The following is a 14,720-nucleotide window of genomic DNA, read 5'->3' on the forward strand; positions in this document are numbered from 1 at the left end:
GATGGTATATGACAACAAAACTATATAGTCTACTGAAACCATCTCTTACGCAGGGGGACTTATGGCCTCTACCCGAACAAATATTGTATAACAAATACAAAGAAGATTTAAAAGAATTCACCAACAGCATAGACCTACAATGTTAATGTATGGAGTGACAAACTTCCAATATTTTATATATAGTAGTTTTTAAACTCTTTTTTGATCTATTATGCTTTTTCTTATTTTTTATTTATTTATTCTTTTTTTTACTTTTACTTTTTCTGGTAAACTGGAACCAAATAAAATTCTTTATGTCTTAAATAGTTTTGTTTGTTCTCTTTTTATTCTTGTTTCTAATCTTACTTTTATTTAATTATTTCATTTGTTATTAATTTATTATTTTCTTATTAATTGACAATAAAACATAATTTAAGTTTATATCATAGATTTGACCCAAAACAGATATGCGTCTTTTTATTCCAAACTCCTTAACCATCCTAACCCATTAATTCTTAATCTTTCATCCTTAACAATCCCTGATAATCCTCCGAGGCGTCTGAAAAGAAGATGGCCACGGGACCTTCTAGTTTAAATTAATGTTTGAAGTACCACCAATGGGTGGTTCCTTCCCAAGATTCTCAAGTGTATATGAACCATACTACATATTTACCTGTTGTATTATTTTGTACAGTTGTAAATTACAATAAATAAATAATAAAAAAAAAAAAAAAGTTTATATCAGGACTCTCATTCTCGTTATCATGTTCGGGAAGAGCAAAATAGTAATCTATTCTTACCTGCCAATTAATAAGCTGTAAAGATTTACTAACCTGGTCGTCCGTGAACTCCATCTTGACTTGCGTAACAGAAGCGAGCATTTCGGCATTTTCAGGGTCGAGCTTCTGTATGCTGGAAGTGATATCCTCCCAGAGAGGCTGAGGTTTAAGGAAGACATCGTCCTCTGGTCGTGGGAAGGAAGGCCTGGGGTCGAAGAAGTCTTCGAGCGTGGGTGTGTGGGGTCCTCGTGGTAGCTCAGGCGTTGTTTCTAGTTCCAGTCTCTGCAGCTCGCTCCGGCACAGGTACGCGTCCAGCTCGCTCTCCTGTCCAAAATATAATACAATATAAAACAATAATACAAACGATCTTAAGTATAAATAAAAATTAATATAAGATTACAGCAAATAAATTAAATCGGGTTGTATCGATGGATGGTATTATGGATGGAATTTATTTTTTATATAATAAAAAAAAAATTATTTCCAGGCATTTTATCAATGAGGTTTGCTTGCTTTCTTCTGAGACAGTTGTATGGGAGTTTTTTTTATCCCCTTCCCTTGCCATTTCTGGCATACGAATATGGGAGTGTGTTAAGGCAGCTGCAGGAAGCAACGATAAAATCCCGGCCTGGGCGGAATGACTTTTATTCTTTTGTAGAGGCCCGCAGAATAAAAACCTAACCTTCTAACTCCGGTTAGAAAAGGAAGGTAATCTATCGCATAGAAGATAAACAAAGAAAAGAAATAAAAAAAGAAAAATTTCGCTGTTCTGAAAATATTCCAAAGCTCTAAGTATTTAGTCACTGCCAAAAGCGAAAAGACAGCAAGTACTTTTCAATTTGAAATATCTATAATGTATCTGAAGCATAAAGTCACATTGAACAAACCTATCCAATAGAGTATATCATGGTCAAAATCGATAAAATAAATTAAGACGTATTTAAATTAATGAACATTATTTCCTCTTTATTTATTAATTCCTATCCAAAATACTAAAATTTGTATAAAACTATTAATCATAGAATATGATGTAAAGAAATATTATTATAAGCATTATATAAAGTATAAGTATATATTTAATAACATGACAAATATTTAACAATGCATTAAACAAAAAAAAGTTACGTGTCCAGTTCGTTTTTAGCATTTTTATTATTCAAGTTTGTTACTGACGTATTACTAATTTGTCTTGAAAACAACTACCATTTACTTGTCAAGTTTATGTATTTTACTATTGCAAAAAGTTCATTGACTTAAGCACAAAAAAAATGAATGTTACCAATCTTTTACAGTAAAGAAATCTTAATTTTTGATTTTAAACTATTTTGATAACAGGGTCAATTTACACTGAAATTAAAAATTGATAGAATTCATTTGAGTACATCCACTTACACACACATTAATCAAATTTATGATATATTTTATTATATACATATATTTTTTTTCTAAAACTGGCCAAGTTCTCCTTCATGGCAGATATAGATTTTCAACATGTCTTATTGTAGCTGTTATTTAATGCTCGCTACTGCCTCAATTTAGAAATTTTATTATTAAACTGTATTAAGCAAGCGACTAAAGACTAGTAAGAGATAATAATTTTACTAAAGAAATAATAGAAAAAAATCATAAGAAAAAATTCAGCTAAAGACAATAAACAGTGGATTTCAAGAAATTATCTTTCTTGTTGTTAGAAGTGAGAATAAGGCTAAGAAAGAAAATAAACATGACGGATGAATGGATTTGTACTGTTTTGAAATTAGGCAGTTTTAAGCGAACAGTGTGGATGGTTTTCTCACTTATCTCATAATGGAATATTAATAATAATGAAAATTCGGTTAAAAATAGTGTTAAAAAAATAGATAAATAAATAATAGAAGTCAGCAGAATTCTTTATCTTAAATTCTAAAAATATCTTAGCTTAGCTTCGATAGTGGAACATTTTAATAGCATAGTTTGGGTTTTATTCTGAAATAGTTAGGCTCCAAAGTTAGTATTTTAGACAGGATTAAGTTAAGTATTTTTAATTTATTGTTTTTTTCTACTGTGTCCTGTTTCCCTTAAAACTACTTTCATTCAATTTTTTTGTCAAAAATATTTGAAATACTGTAACAAATTAATTGTAACCTTATACCCTATAATTGTGTCCTTCTCATAGCAACAGTTAGACTGTCCTAAAAGTAGTAGGGTTTTAAAAAAGTAAACAGTTTACTGTAAAATCTTTCGAATAAAAACTATTTTTTTTTAAATCTAAGTGAATCAGCGACATATTTTTAATAATCTCCTTAATTTCAAATCTGGTATAAATGAATGAATATAGAAATTTTTTCACAAACATTTAACGAAATTTACGCAATGCAATATTTTAATAAAAACACTGTCTTAGGGAGCAGCTTTCTTCATTAAAAAAAATTATAAGTACCGATTAAAAAAAAAAATAGTTTACTAATAAAATAAATACAAAAGATTTCATGAATAATGTTATCAGAATTTATATGTGGAATAAAAAATGTTAGCACCAATATCCGCAAAATAGTGAAATGACTATGGATACACAACAAATAAATAATAAGGAGAATACTATAATAAAGAAAGAAAATTTAATTTCCTTTCATAGAATACCAAAGCAAAACTTCACTTTTGAACTCATTTGAATTATTTCTTTAAAAAAAAATAATCGATTTTTAGTCAACCTTAATTCGACCGAGCTAGACAAAGTGTCTAAATGGCTCTCAAATAGCTGGGCTATTTTTCTAATCGTTTAGTTTAGTCTACTTTAAAAATTAATAGCCCTAAAACCTGACGGACTGGTGTAGGCTATATAGGGCAGTGATGGCTTCCTCTGCGTATTCGGGATCATCTGGCGCGGAACAGAACCGGATTTAGGAAAAAATTATTTACCGCGGCTTGGTCACGATTTAGCGGGCATCGGATAAGAAAATGATATTGGATCATGTCGAAATTTTTCAGGGAAAGTTCTAAATATCACTTGTAATCCCTTTCGAGTGGGAGTGGGCATCTTGTGGGCAGGAGACAAAAATAAATTCTTCAGTTTTATATAAAACCTATTATATACTCATCCCAGTTCTTTTACGCAAGACATGTTCTTCGTTATCTAGATCCATATTTGTAACGTTTGTTAAGTAACTGCTTTGATATATAAGTATAAAAAGGGGGTTAACAATATTCAAGTTATAAATATTACAGTATGATCACAGCAAGCAAAGTTAATGTACATCTGTTAGAAAATCAAAACAGTTTCAATCTTGGCTTTGTGTCAGGAGGATTGGTTGTTAAAGAAAAAGAATTCACAAATTTTAGACATTTAAACTTGAAAAAATAAATATTACAGACAATAGTTTATATAGTATCATAGAGTTACATTTTATTTATCATGGAATTAAATAGTCCAGATGCGATCTAAATTCAACTGTTTATGAAAAAAAAATTAATTCCCATGGATCAATTTAACTCATGATGAATTTACAATTTTAAGAAACGGTGACTAATACACGTTGGAACTCATTCCGATAAGCTATACTTAACTAATACCTATAATTAATTTGCCATATTATTATGTATGTTATTACATCATTACTTTAATTTAAATACTGTCATTATAAAAGGAGTGGTGTATCTTAGTGGTAAGGGAAAGACTCGAGAATACGTCTAAACTAACCTAGTACTGAACCCAATACTGTTCCAGGGTCATAACAGTGTAGGTTTATAGTTACTGTTTATTGTTATTATAATCAAATATATAATAATTCTTCTGCTTTTACTTTTAATTTTTACATTCAAAATATAATGTTTGTAATATTGTTTTATAAATATTACAAAATATAGAGTCTATTCTTAAAAAAAGAAAAAAATAATTTTATTTTTTAACTGAATGTTAATACGACTGTAAATAAACACATAAGTAAATACATTAAATAGAGAAGACATTGATTTATTTGAAGTTTTTGATATATAAAAAATTATACCGGGTACATAAATAAACATATGGGGAATAAACAAACTGTGTGACCAAGTAAATTTGTGTATTTCCACTAATTAATCCAACTTCATACACGTGGAACTAGTTTCACTACACAAATATCGATATAGATTGATTTTATAATTAAAACTAGAAATGTTTATAAACAAAAAGAAGGTGAGCCCCATTGCCTTTTTATTGATTAGAATCAGGCCTCCTTTAGATATAAATTTTCAGTAAAAGTATCTTTTCCAGGATTTTTTTTACTATTGTAATTATCAGAAGAAGATAAAGGGCTTAGAAAAAATGAATAAGTAAAACTTTTATTAATTGAGATGTAACAATAAATTGTCATGTCCACATTATAGATAGCGTTATTACAATTTAAAAAAAAACAGGTTTATTAACTTATAAGGTTGTTTCTAATTTTAGGGGGTTGATAACATAAAGGCACCGATATTTTTCTTAAATTTAATTTTGTTTGTGGAGCTATCGATGGTACCGTCTCTTATATTTGAAGCAAAATTACGTGAAAAAAACTCGATGAATTAGTTTACAATTTCAACAAGAGATGATACGATGAAATTCATTCATAGGTACTCGTATTTATAAAAATAAGAAATATTTCTAGTCGTTGCTTCTCTTTAGGTAAACTTGTGTATCAGTATCATAAATACTTGCAGTATGCTAATAATCAAATTTCACTTAATTGGAACTTTTAGGAACAAGTTTACAAAAAATAAATAAAGAATAGTTGGTGATTTGATATAAGGACTTTGGAATGCACATGTGACTGCTTGCCCACGCCAATTCCTCAGATCAAATTATCACTCTTTGTAATTAGCCGAGTTGTAGAAAAATGTCGACTCACATCCATGAAGTGTTTGCCTACCTTGTTAAGGGTTCCTTAGAAAAAATAATCGCTGACCTTCTCGCAATGATGGGACACAACCGGAATATAAGTGATTAATGAAACGAATGCTATTGAGAAGTCAAGATAAAGGCGGTGTTAAAGTACATACTGAATTTCTACATAAAAGGTGTAGAAGGTTATTTTTAAATACATAACTCTCACCGCATAGGTTATCATTGTTATCTACAGCAATGCGAACGGAAATTTAACGTGACACTTTAAGGAATAATAGAGAAAATATAATCATAAAGATGAATTTATGTATTTATTTAAATATGGAACTCTATGGAATGTATTTATTATTCATGTAAAATATTTGTACAGCAGATACGCAGGTTGAAACAATAAATTTCATAAAATAAAAATTTAACAAATAGCTCAATAGTGTTGGATCAAGATTTTTCATTTACCAGTTATAATGAAGATAAATGGAGTTAGAAAGTCATATATGAAATAGAGAAAAAAAACAGCATTTAAAAAAAAATACACGTATCTACACAAAAACTCACAAGTAAATTTTGATTTGATTGTAACTAATATAGAAAGCTTATAGACATGTTTGATAAATCAACTTATTTTCAATGTAACATAATACAGAGAAAGTATCAAAATAGATTTAAAAGTATCCATTAGAAAAGCATGACTGTGCATGAAGTTTGTGTTAATAGTTATTACTAAACTGTAATAATTATAAATGATATATAATGATTATTATAACGGTAACCGTACTGTGCAATAGTTTATTGATTTCTTGAACATTGTTACATATTGATCATTGAATTTATATTATTAATTCACTTATATTCCGTTATATGGAATATAACGGAATATAAGTGAATTATATTATTAATTCACTTAGTGTTTTTTAAACACCTTACCAGATGATTGGCAGAAGAACACCGATATATTGTTTTGTTTAATAAAAAGTTTATATTATCAATAAATATACATTACTATAATATCTACAAAATATATTGAAGATTAAATTTCTTTTTTTTTTTTTAGATTTATTTAGATTCCAACATCGGATCCCACATCATATGACCCGTGTCTAACTACAAATGCCTAGTGATCAATACCCGTCTTTCGGCACATTCAAAAAAACATAATTTCTATATACAAGGGCTTGTTTCATAAAGAAAGCCAATAGTATTAGTACACAAACTATAAGGTACAAGCACTAATACATTTTGTTTCATGATAGGAACGACTATCAGTGATATTATATGAGTTTAAAAGTAAAACATTATCTGGCGGAATTGTGTAAGTCAGTGAAATTTTATCAAATACAAACTACAAGATTAATAGTATTAGTTTGTACTTTATTATGAAATAGGGCCCACAACATCAATTTTTAGAGTGAATCAAAAAGTGTTTATTATACTAAAACAAATTCTGTCTTATCATGTGAAATTTTAATGTTATTGAACACTCATGTTAAAAATACAGTTTGTATCATTATAATTTGAACAAAATGATGATGCATAGTTACATTACTATAAACAAAAAGAAGAAAATAAACAAGGTTTTGAATAATGTAGATTCCTTTATCGAAAAGAATTTCAAGAACTGTTTACATATAAATAAATTACTGCAGAACAAGTAGGAGTTGACGTATGATGTTTGCTTTACCAATAAATTACAATATTTATATCTTCTATTAATTGCTGTGTCCTGTTCTGAATAATGTTAATGAACGTAAAATTTTAATATTAATTAAATTTTATATTATATTATTTAAATTCTTCATATTTAATTCACTAATTATTATTTGTGGCTAGGTATAGTTTTTATTCCCTACAATACATTTTTTTTCTTTCTTCAGGTTTACGAATGGGCTTACTAACATGTCTTTTAAGGTCATGTGGAGAACATTTTTTCGCTAGTCTGTTCTGAATTCAGAAGGGATCTCTAAGCGATCGATATACCGAGAAATCCCTGGTACCGAAGATTTGAAAAAGAAATAAAATAAATACAAGAATGGTAAAAATAAATTTACAATCAATTTATAAAAAGCACCGGAAGGTATAGAAAAGGCAGAGAAAGCAGATCCATTCAGCTAGCACCAAACTAGTACGAAGACTTCATAAATAATGTAAGAGGACTGTCTGGAAAGCTGGAAGTAGGGACGGCTATCCAGAAATCCACCAGCACTGCAGTAAATCCGGCGGGCAATGTTCTGAACGTGTGCGGTCCCTGGGAGAAAACACAAGCCTGCAATGGTAGAGGTAATTCAAAACGTTGCGAGTGAAATTATTTTATAGTTTGCTTACAACCACACCAATTAAGTGTCTTGTAACTCAACCGTGTCTGCGAGAATTACGGCTATGCAACAGGTATGAGAATTGCGTTCGGGCGCAAAACGACTGCATCGGATCGTTCGATTTCTAATATAGTTATCTGGCATAATAAAAAAAGAGAGATATCGAAGAAAATTTATCTATTTATAAATTTAATCTAGCTGTTTATAAACAATTTCAAATGAGCGATTTTTTCGATTCGAAGTGTCCTGAAGGCGTAACTACCAAAAACAGCCAACAATGTTTCACAATGATATCTACGGAAAAACGAATAAGAATAAAAAACCGTTAGATGATTAAATTTTCGTAAGAATCGAGACATTTAGTTTTTTTAATAAATAAAACAAAAAATCTTCATTCAATAATTTAAGACCTACGAAGTTTTTTTGGGGGGAATTTCAAAGCTCTCTAAAAAAAACTGTGTCAATCAAATCTCGATAGTCATGTATACCACCTTAAAAGCTTTGGTTTTATGATCACTTGTCCAAGGTTCTGCGATAAAAGTACAAATGCATGTCAATGAGTGCATAAGTCATAAAAAAGATTACCGGCAAGGAATTACACAACCAAAGAACAAATGAGTTTAGTGTTCAACAATAAGAGTCCAATTTGCCATTCCATACCATCATCATTATTAATCCGTAGCACTCGATGAATAGATAATAACAAATGTTCACATCTTTCGCAACGTCCTCCTACACGAATAATCACTGGTAGAAATACCTCAAAGCATTTGCTTCCGAGGCAGAATAACAAGTAACCTTCCAAGGTCACCGCGGGACTGCTATATCTCAACCCATGGCGCAACAGTCCCAAAGACACTGCTACAAAAAATCGAAAAAGTTGTCCTATTGAGGAAAAAAAACCTTTCTGGGTCACTGAATATTAATATATGCGATAATTATTTTTCAGGTAAGGCTATAGTGCAATTCAAGTGACCCCACAAAGTACGAAACGATGAATCATCGTGCGACTGCAATCGACTTCTGATAAAAGTTTATTAGTCAGAGGAAATTTGTACACTGATTGGCCATTAAAAATTTACACACTTCAAGTCACTAATGTACTTCTAGGAAAACATCTTTTTCTGGAAAGCAATACTGGGCACTGAGATATCTCAACTATCACCTCTTATGGTTATTGCAAAGCTATAATCATATAATTAACTGATTAGATCAAGGTAAACTGTTGGTCTTAAAAAAAAACACTTATATGCAGATATATTTAATAACGTTGGATAGATTTTCATTGAAAAAAATATTATCAAATATATAAATGTATATACTGTGAAAAACTTTAATAAACTTTTACTACAAGTTTATCAACACAATCACCAAGTCATTCAAAATTATCTAGAACTAAATTTAGTAGTGCAAAATATTGATAGCACTACTAAATTTAATTAGATTACTTCATTGCAATTATCAAGGCAAAAGTGCTTCATTCAATTATGGTTAATTATATTCGAAACATTTTATATCAGTAAGTAAGTGGCAAAGAAAGGTTTCCAAGATAAGCCGAACGCAAGGCGATAGTGAACGGACTGATTTTTTATTTTTTGTAATCGATTTTGGGATCCTATGGTTCTTAAAATGTATACCTCAAATTCAGATTGATCTTTTGATTAACGTTAATCATTTAACAAATTTTTGCAAATGTAACTTTTCACCAACCTAAAAAAGAAGTAAACTACTTTTTTGGGGATATATTTAATAATTAATATAGATCGTAGACACACAAAATCCGATATATAATAATATTAAACATATTTTTTCATAAAATTGGTATTTAAAACGAAAAAACTATACAAAAATGAATAAACGAACAGTTATATATATGTGAATGATGCAAATTTACATTTTAAGATTAAAAATGTAACATCTTTTTAGTATTTTATAATATAGAATTTATTATATTATTATTTATAATTATAGTATTTTTAATAATAACATTTAGCTATTATCTCATTTTTACAAACAACTATTGGCAGGGAATGATCTTATAAAATATTAAATTTGATTTCTTGTTCTATATTGTTATGTGGTGATATGGCAAAACATGATATTTCCATTATTTTCGATTTTGCGATTCGAACTAAGTAGTTGGGAGTTCATTCATGTAGCAAACGTTGGTATAACTGAACTGAATGGAAATTTGAAAAAAAAAAATATATATAATAAACAATATTACCGACCAGATGATCTTTATAGAATAAAACTAGGCAAGATTTTAATAATTTTAGTTTAAGTCATCATTTGATTACTAGCTAAAGAGTGATTAATAATTGAAAAAAGAAAACAACTACTCAATATCACATGTTATTCCTCAAGTTGGGAAAATACTGTGATACTCTGCAAATATGGCTTATAATGTTGTATTATACCACCAGAGAGTTTGTTTTGTTTATTTCTCCAGGGGAAAATCTTCATACTGTATTCATACTCATATATATGTATATACCTCAGTTCCACTGAAGAAATACCGTGGAACGATTGAACAACATATCAAAAAGGATATTGGAATTTCAGGGTAAAAAAAAATTGAATAAAGGATATGACAATCCAACAAAAGAATTAAAAATTACACGACATTCATCAGTTAATTTTCTTTAAGGATAGTCTCATCCGTAAAAAAGTCCTTTAAAATACTATAAATACTCTCACCACATGCAGTTAAAAAAACACACCTGCTTTAAAATAGGTCATAAAATGCAATATACTTTGAGACGGCTTAGTTGAATTTATTTGGTCGATTTCTGTCTTTAGTTAGGTATGACACTCATGGGACTCATTGAGGGTTTGGTTATGTATCTTTTAGTTAAAAAAAAAATTTAAGTTTTTAAATTTAGGGATCAAAATATCACACAAGTTTCTTCTTTGTACCAGCAATATATACTCGTAGCTATTTTTCGAGAATAATAAACAACTCCAATATATTCCCAGGCAATGTCAATTCATTAGGATGATAACATCACCCCAATTATAAATTTTATTGGTCATATTCCTTTTTATTACCTCTACAGCTTTAGTGTTTTAATTTATTGAATGGTTGAGCTGATTGCATAGGCTATTATAGCGTACCAAAACACATGATGAAGCTGGTCGATAAATTAGAGGCAAGTTATTACACAATGATGACCTGAATAGGTACAAGGTTCTATTTTAAATATATTAAGTTTTAATTGGATTTGTAGAAAAAACATCAGTAAATTAGCACCATCAGCTAGCTAATAATTACAATAAAGCTAACAATGATCATTAACCTGATATCTGAACAGGTTACACATTACGTGTTCAAATATATGTGTTATAAAGTTTTAAAAAAACAAGATACACATAATACTTTTGACACGTATACCGATTAGAAATATAATATAATTAATTTTATTTTTGGATACCCCGAAGGCCAAGAGAAAAAAAACAGCAACATTCGTTGCTTAGAAATATTAAGATCAATGCCTCCATGTCGTTAGAACTTCAGAATGATTAAAATTTTAAATATGAATAATCATAAAATAATAAAAAAATAATGTAGTGCCAATACCAAAATTATTTGATCAACGACTGCTCAAATGATGCTAACTATTCTAAATATCTTAAAAAATAATTAAGAGTAGTAAACACTGAACTGACCCACGACAAAAAGTTAACAGGGGGTGTATATTTGGGCTGTAAAAAGAGCAGGATGTGAGACAGGGTCTCTCTGTTCCCTCAACAAGAGAACTCTTTGTCTATCTACTACCAAACCGAAACTGATGCCTGAAGGCACTCCAACGTGTCCCTAAGTGAGGCATTAGTTAATTATATATATTAGAATAGAGCTATTTGTTTTATTTTATTTTTTCAGTCATTTCTCCATTACCTTCACTTAAATTTAATTAGTTTCTATCTTATTTTATTTTTTGTAATTATCATTAATTCTTCTTTAAAACATTTCTTCTTCCGCTAAAGTATAAATACAGGAGCGAAAAAACGTTTAGCATCTAAATATATTTAAGGTATGACTTAATATTCTGATATTCTTATATTATTAGTAATATTTTTTAAGAATTTATTAGAGATAGAGTGACATATCTACTCTCAGCTGCTTTGCTAAATGTCAGATTTGATTAGTTTAATAATAAGTCTCAAGAAAAAAACTCATGTGCCTGTCAATGAAGCTGGTTTTGAGATCAAACAAATATTTTTTCAAAGAATCTTTAAGAAAAAATACCCCTTCTTACGAAACGATAAAGTAATAAGTCTAGAAAACCTAAGTTTTATGTGGAGTCATTACTCTATGTTAATGACTGGTCAAGTTTTTAATCTATTTTATGAAAATAGTTTTTAGTAGAAATGGAAAAGAAACACAAAGGTATCAGAATGAGAATATTAGAATATTTTTGCAAGATTGTGCAATAAAAAATCACATAGAACCAATCATTAAAATTGTTAATCATTAAAAGATTAATATGTCAGTCTGCAATATAGATACGAGACAAAATTTAAGAAGTAAAAAGTGTTTTGGTTAGCATTGAGAAATTATTAAACATAAAATTGATCGTAAACAACCAAAATAAATCAGTCTTGTAACAACTCATTATTTACTGAACAAAAAAAAAAAACTGATTATAATGAAAGGTCGCATTGCGGTTAATGAATAAATATAAATCTGCACCGACTCCGATAATTATATGCAACATTCTTTTTCAATTAAAACAAACCTTGGTAAGGCATATGATCATAAATAAACTACAGACCTGGCCTTAATTTGAACTAGGAATTAACTGTTTCAATAACAACTCGACTAATATTAGGTAAATATATTATCCAAGATTTAAATTTATTTATTGGGGTATATTTGGAGTACGAATGATGAAAAGGACGTTATTATTGTACTGCAGACAGGAGCGTGGTGGATGGGACTCGGTCGAGTGCCAGCGCTTGAGACAATGTCAGCTTGCTCCTATCGGCTGTCAATCTACAAGCCTAATCCCATAACAGATAGCTTTTTATAGACAAATCGTCTTAGCGACCTCTAAGCCCTGTTTCGACTTTCATATAAGCAGGCATCAGGCATAGACACCTAATATAAAAAGAATATGAAGAAAACAAAAACAAATAAATAAAATACCAAATCATTATTCTAAATGTAATGTATTCTGAAATATGAATAGATAAAATCAATTTTACCTAATTCCTCAAGTAAAGCGCATTGTAATTATTATATGTATTTATAATATACGGTGTATATACGTCGCACAGTCAATGAAATACTATCATAACTAAAAAAATAATTATTTTTCAATTAAATAATGATTTTTAATTTTAGATCAGGCCGTGAAGAAACATCCCTGTGATGAATTTGTCTCTTCTTCAAATATTAAATTCATCACTGATATGCAGCCTCGGCCTTTATTTTTTTTTTTATCCCCCTCCCTTGCCATCTCTGGCATACGGGGTGCGGTAGCAGTGGGGTAGTGCACTGGGGTTTGCGCATGCCACTACTCCCAAAGATCACCAATTTTTTTTTTCTTTTATTAATTATTCAATTATCAACTTTTTCTTATTTACTGTGGTGCAGCCCAGCGCTAGGTTTAGAACCTTACTGATGGAGCTGCACCTTATGGTGCTTCCTGCATTACCAGGCTGGTCCAGCCCTCCTGGTCTCAGTCTGGGTCAGCTTCCTCATCTTCTGGTGGCTCGCTGATGTTGGGTGATCAAGCCCTTCCCATCGTGAAATGAGTGGGACCAACCACCTCCTTCCTCCCGTAAATGAACTCCCTGAAGAAGGGATAATTCTCTTCTTCTATCAAACAGGGAAAGGCCGATTCGGCGAGGGCGTAAATCCCGGTTTTTCTCGACAGCCTGGCTCGGTGTCCTTCCATGGCAGAGCAATCTATTATTATGTGTTCTGCTGTTTCAGAAACTCCGCACGTTGGGCACCGGTCGATGTTCTTTCCAAAGCTCTTCAGCTTTCCCCGAAACCTCCCGTGTCCAGTTAGGATCTGTGAGACCCAATAGTCTGGGAGAACCCATTTAGCCTTCAATCTAGAAAGGACGGTAGGGAAGAATTTTCTCAAAGTAGCCTCAGCCTTTATTTGTGGAACAAAAACAAATTATAAGCTTTTGTAACTAGTATAATATGTACATTATACTATAAAATATAATATGATAAAATGTTACGGCTTGTCAGCTGACAGAGATCCATATCAATATACCGAGTGCCAAATCAACTGTAGAATGTGTATTATATGGATGGAATCCGTCAATAAATCCTCCTTCCTCCAGCAGTGGAGCGGGCCCTCCCCGTTCTTGCAACCCCTAGCCGTAGGACCCTGGTCAATATAGTAACACCCACCTTCACCGGACCTTACTCCCTTTCTTACAATGCCCAAAAAACTATATCAAACCATTGTTACAGGACTCACATCACAATGGATATTTTCATTTAATATAACTTAAATTTCAATGTATAAATAAAAAACGAATTTCTATCAATTAATTGGTTATATTTACAATGTTTATACTGTCGTAACGGCAGTAAATAACAAAGTTTTTTTTTTCCTTTTTTTAAGTCAAAAAGCCAAGTAATTCAAAGTGTTGAGTTTATTTATTGTTCCTGATCTAAAGTTATCTGAATTATTTATGTTTTAATCTTATTAGATTAGTATTAGGAATAATTATATTCATTTTTTTTTCAAATAATTATTTATAAAATAAAGAGCAATAAAATATTTCCAAAACAAAAATACTTTTTAAAAGGCTTAAACTTTATAAAAATTTTATTATTTT

The 14,720-nt window shown here is 30.1% G+C and overlaps 1 protein-coding gene across 2 annotated transcripts in view; it reads right to left on the minus strand.

Annotated features, from left to right (window-relative positions):
- Nucleotides 1-14,720, minus strand: part of LOC106682931 (Krueppel-like factor 3) — a 310,001-nt gene that overhangs the window by 92,020 nt on the left and 203,261 nt on the right. For both annotated transcript variants that reach the window (XM_067050796.1, XM_014424072.2), the window contains one exon: nucleotides 813-1,082. In XM_067050796.1, the coding sequence (XP_066906897.1) occupies nucleotides 813-1,082 (270 nt within the window). The remainder of the gene's footprint in view (nucleotides 1-812; nucleotides 1,083-14,720) is intronic.

This window comes from Halyomorpha halys, unplaced genomic scaffold (genome assembly GCF_000696795.3).
Source record: "Halyomorpha halys isolate HHAL.00 unplaced genomic scaffold, Hhal_1.1 Scaffold452.1, whole genome shotgun sequence".
NCBI lineage: Eukaryota > Metazoa > Arthropoda > Insecta > Hemiptera > Pentatomidae > Halyomorpha > Halyomorpha halys.